Raw genomic sequence first — 5,000 nt, 5'->3', positions numbered from 1 at the left:
CGACATTTAGACATTCTATCGGATCGTCACATAATCTTTCCTTCCAATGAGAAACGCGTGACGAAGGCGCAAGAACATCTCAGAAGGAATCCACATCCTAAAGCGATCTATTTTTTCTATCAAGGTCTCCAAGAGAAATCCCGGCCCTAGATGAGAACCTCTAATGTACATTTATTTACTTACTTATTTAATTATTCATTTACAAATTTGCCAAATGGCAGGAAGACAAACACGACATAGTAGATCGTTACCATTTTTGTGCGAGTTTGTCAACTGCTTTTCTGACTGTGGAAGCTTTGCACGAGGTGGATTCTCAAGCGTGCATCAAGTCGCTTTAAGTACTAAACAAACAAACCCCAGACACACTGAGACATTACTAAATGTTACGTACCTTCGAACGAGCATTTTTCTCTGCTTCGAGTTCTTCTTCCAGTTCCTCGATGCGGTTCTGCAGAGAAAAGATAAAACTCAACAAGGCGGTAAATCGATCATAACCGCTCAAATGCGCGGAACTGTCACCGACACCTAGCGGTCGAGCTTCACAGGCTCCTTGAACTTGCGCTGAAGAACAGTTAAAAGAGCGTCTCTACGGTTTGCGCCTAGTCGCGTTTGGAATTCAATAATTGGGTATTTGATCGGAAAACAAAAGCACTTTACGTTCCTTCAAACTTAATTTGTTGTGTTATTCCTGAGAAGAAAGCTTGATTTATCCTACACGCAAAAAGACAGTTACGCCTTCAGCAAAATCAGAGACATTTACGCGTCCGAGACAGAAAAATTACAATTGCCGCATTACGCTTCGAAAAACTCGGTTTCGTTGGTGTGAACACGGTGCAAGTTTTGCGTACCTCTAATTCTCTTATCTTCTTCTTTAGAGATTCGATTTGCGCTAGGAGGTTTTCATTGTTTCCGCTGCTCTCGTTGAGTTCTTGTTCTTTCCTGTTTGGAATTTAACACAAACTTTAAGTCGCGAGGTAAAAGGCATTGGCTCTTAATGAGTAATCACTTATTTCGAATCTATTTGCAATGAACCTTGAAAGGGTTTTAAATTTTTTATCCTAATATCCAATCTTCCTTTCCATCAAAGATAGACTGGCGATTGTCCATCGGCTTAATATTTTCCTTAAGCACCTAAAAAGAAAGTCGATATCCAAATAGCTTTTGGGCGTCCAATTTATTTTATTTTAGTAAATTTTCGGTCTAGGATATTGCGTTTCTAGCTTTCTAATAATTGGTTCACTCTATCTTGGTTATCAGCTCAAATACCGTCGGTGGTACGAGTCTCGTTGGCTATTTACCATCTAACATCCAATGCGCACTCATGGAATAATAAATATTTCTTTTTTTTTTTTTAAGTGGAAGAGCTCTTGGTACACAAATGAAAGCTATCCGATAACAATTTTTTTGAACAAGCTCAGAAACGAGGATTCCGTTAAACTGAAACTGTAATGACAGCTTTCTATGGAGATGAGTAATATAATCCTTGAAAAGGATACAACTGAGAGTGATACTGCATGGCAGAAGCTATACTTGAAGGTCAAAATGAGTGCTAACTGTTTGTGCAAAAGAAGGAGACATTCGCCGCACAATCACTGCAGTTCGTGAAATATGCCAAACTAAGATCATCACCCACTTTCGTAAGTCCTCTTCAAGCCGTGATTTTTCGCCTTTTACGTCTTCTAAGTTGTCTTGAGTCATCTGTGATGAAAAAAAAAAAGTCACACAATCGTCGTTAAAATCGATTAACATATACCCAACTTGTTTCGATGGTATCTCCGTTCACTGAAACTCCTTTTTCACAACATTAAAAGTACTAAAAGTCCAACCATCGTCTGAAGTCCTCGTCAACTTAATATGGCGCCGTGTTCTAACTGCCTCGTAACCTGGTCGGAAGAGGCAATGGGCACAGATGGAGGATATCAGCATGAAAGCATTCAGTTATCCAGAAACCGCAAGAACTTGAAAATACACTTTCAATTTTGTTTTTCAAGCAATGACTGAACAGTTTCCTCTCGCCGTCAAATATTCGCGGAAACTTACATTTCTTCGTTTCCTTGTAAAATACCATAACAACATCATAGCGTATCGCCTGATCGAGTTTTTATTATCCCTTACCTTAAGGTCTCCCTCCAGTTTTCTCTTTACTTTTTCTACATCGGCGCGAGCCTTCTTTTCTCGCTCCCAGTGATCAATTGTCTAAAAGACAATCCAGAAACGTTTATTTACTCCACATAATTAAACGCGTTCTTATCTTTGGGTGCGTTCGATTGGAAAGTTCGGATTTTGATCTTATAAATCTGGATCTTCAGTTTTTCAATCGAATACAAATCTGAGAGCGGACTTTGTCGCGGATCTCACTGATTGAAATCTTTCCTGACATGGATTTCCTATTAGTGAAATCTGCATAAAAATCAGTTTATCAGTTTCAAGATCTAAATCCGGATTTCCCAATCGAACGCACCCTTTGATTAAAAGTACGATAAACCATTAAGGGGCAACGAAAAAAATCGATGACGAAGCAAGCTCAAAGCGTTATAGGCAACTTTCGATATATTAAAATTCAGCTTCAAAGAGAGTGACGTGTAGAGGACAAAAACAAAGGAAAGTGGATGATATGCTAATATCTTTCACATTCATTGCAACTTGTTTCTATCGTTTTTGTTCTCTCTGCTCCATCGTCAAGCTGAATATTGATATTTCATAAATGGCCTAATTACCCGCAAGGGAGAACTATTCCTTTACGTGTTCTACTGGTAGAATTTACGACAAAAACAATCCGTGGAATTTTTAAAGGGACTGCATGAATTTCGTTTTGCAAACTTTCAAGAGAAAATGCTTTATGCTGTTTGTTACACAGCGTCATTTCATGTTTCCTGGTTTGATCTACTACAACATATGGTCAGCGCGTTGGTTGCACGGAGCAAAGCAACACTGTAACACCAACTTGCGTAGCCTCTTCGGAGGCTGAGGCAAGAAGACGCACCTCGTCAATTTGTTGCTCGAGTTTTGTCTTGACTTTGCTAAGGTGACTGACTTTCTCCTCTTCTTCTTGAAGTTGATCCTCGAGTTCCTGACAAATGAGAAATTCACAAAAGGGTATCAGCGCGCAGTTCTTCAATGTGAAACATCAAGAGATCTGATTACCGGCCACCATAGAGCCGCTTACCCAGTCAATGAGAGATTTAGGCCCTCCACAAACGAGACAAGTTGTTTACAGTCAACAACTTAATAGAATCGACAACTGTTAATGTTAGAAATGCGTATCCACAGACTAAAAGTTTAGTTGTCGATAACCGGTTCGTTTTGCGGGAGCCTGGTAAAAATATCGACAAGAAAAGAACCGCTGAGTTCAAAAATGGTTTGCGTCGCTGCGAATCGATAATCGTTGCAGTTGCCACCCTAGGGGTGGCTCTTAACTACAGGAAAACAATGGTTGTTAAGAAGCTTTTTAGCCAAGAGCCCAAAGACAAACAGGTTGCGTGATTGGTTCTTTGAAGTAACTTTTTCAATGGAAATCTGACTTTACTTCAGTCAGAAGGCACATGTAAAACTAGTCCGTGCGTTAGTGAAAAACAGGTAAAAGCTCTCACGGAACGAAAGGAAGAGGCGTTTTTTTTCACCGGATGGGAACCGTCCCATCATTTTTCGTAAACTGTAGCATGGAATTTCTATTTGGACAAAAAAACATGGAACTGATATTTTGAAAGTGTATCAAAGGAGGTCTTATGACGTCATATTTTTTCTGGAGAAATAATTTCTTTTAAAATCGGTGCTAGTTCACTCTGAGTTTTTAGACATTCTCTGTTTTGGTCACGTGATTTACCAAATATGGTTGTGAGTCGAACCAGACAAAGGAATGTTAAATGGAACATACTTGGCATAAAAAAGGATAACTTCAGAGCAAGAGCCCATTACCCGGAGCTTCCATCTGTATTGTACGCTTGAGTCAACCCCTTTCCCGTATCTTTCTATTTTTCGAACTACTATAATTATTGTGACGTATGTGACTGAAAACATTCGTGAAGTGCTTCACATACGTCTCATACTAATGTGACGTCATAAATGGCTGACCATAGGTTTGTTATGATTGGCTACTGTGAAAACACCCACTAAAGCCCCCCTGCGAGGTGCTTCTAAAATAGAAAGATACGGGAAATGGTTTACTCAAAGGGTTCATATGGAAGGTGGAGGCTACGGGCAAGGTGCTACTGCTTTAGAGTTAAAGGAATTCGAGAAATGACTATTTGAAGGGGTACATAGCAAGCTATATATAGATGTACAGATGGACGGGAGACGGCACCTGCTTCGCAGCTTCGAGATTCTTTTTCTCTTTCGATAATTTGGCGATGGATTCATCTTGAGCTGCGAGGTCGTCTTGTAGCTGTTCAGCGCTCTTTTCTCTTGAAGCGATATCGGCCTCGGCCTGTGAAGTTGAAAACAAAAAACGGCTTAAAAACAAAACTACGTCACTGCAATGCGTTGTTTGGACTACTTGGGTATTAAGGTCATTCATTTCTCTCAGCTGGGTGGGGTGGGGGTAAGGCGACCAAATGAATGAAGTGCGGCATTGCGAAAAATTACATCAGCTTTTAAAGTGCTACTATGATCAAAAAATCAATTCCCATTTTTCCTCAGATTTAGAAAGTGTAATTGCTTAACACTTGACTGGCAAAATAATAATTTTGAGCTTTGGTCTTTATTCAAAGGCTGTTTACCCTTAAGGGTAAGTTTGGATTTCACCGTCCGGCGCCATTACTCACGTTCCAAACCTACCGACTGGACCTCAGAGGGTTTGATCTAGGGAAAAGTGACGTCATTCGCTCACTAGCTTAAAATTTCACAGTGTAAAAGCAGCTTATTATATATGCAAAACACGAGTTTAAAGCCCGAAACTCCCGTGCTGCATATTAATTCAGCCGCGTACAAACGCATTGCATTCTTAAACTACCGAGTCTTTGACGTCATTTTCTCCTCGATACAGCTCTCTCAAGATTTTAAAG

General features: G+C 40.0%; 2 protein-coding genes across 3 annotated transcripts in view; both read right to left on the bottom strand.

Moving 5' to 3' along the window:
* Positions 1–5,000, bottom strand: part of LOC137970779 (myosin heavy chain, striated muscle-like) — an 81,374-nt gene that overhangs the window by 23,441 nt on the left and 52,933 nt on the right. The gene's annotated exons all lie outside the window — the stretch shown is intronic.
* The window catches only part of LOC137970289 (myosin heavy chain, striated muscle-like), a 17,048-nt gene that overhangs the window by 205 nt on the left and 11,843 nt on the right, over positions 1–5,000 (bottom strand). Inside the window, exons 9-13 of the mRNA XM_068816811.1 lie at positions 4,301–4,423; positions 2,984–3,070; positions 2,116–2,196; positions 1,531–1,698; positions 392–448 (exon numbers count right to left, since the gene is read on the bottom strand). Coding sequence (XP_068672912.1) covers positions 392–448; positions 1,531–1,698; positions 2,116–2,196; positions 2,984–3,070; positions 4,301–4,423 — 516 coding nt within the window. The remainder of the gene's footprint in view (positions 1–391; positions 449–1,530; positions 1,699–2,115; positions 2,197–2,983; positions 3,071–4,300; positions 4,424–5,000) is intronic.

This window comes from Montipora foliosa, chromosome 9 (genome assembly GCF_036669935.1).
Source record: "Montipora foliosa isolate CH-2021 chromosome 9, ASM3666993v2, whole genome shotgun sequence".
Lineage (NCBI taxonomy): Eukaryota > Metazoa > Cnidaria > Anthozoa > Scleractinia > Acroporidae > Montipora > Montipora foliosa.
Note: the sequence above shows the minus strand (reverse complement) of the source record. Positions and strands in the feature narration are given on the sequence as shown.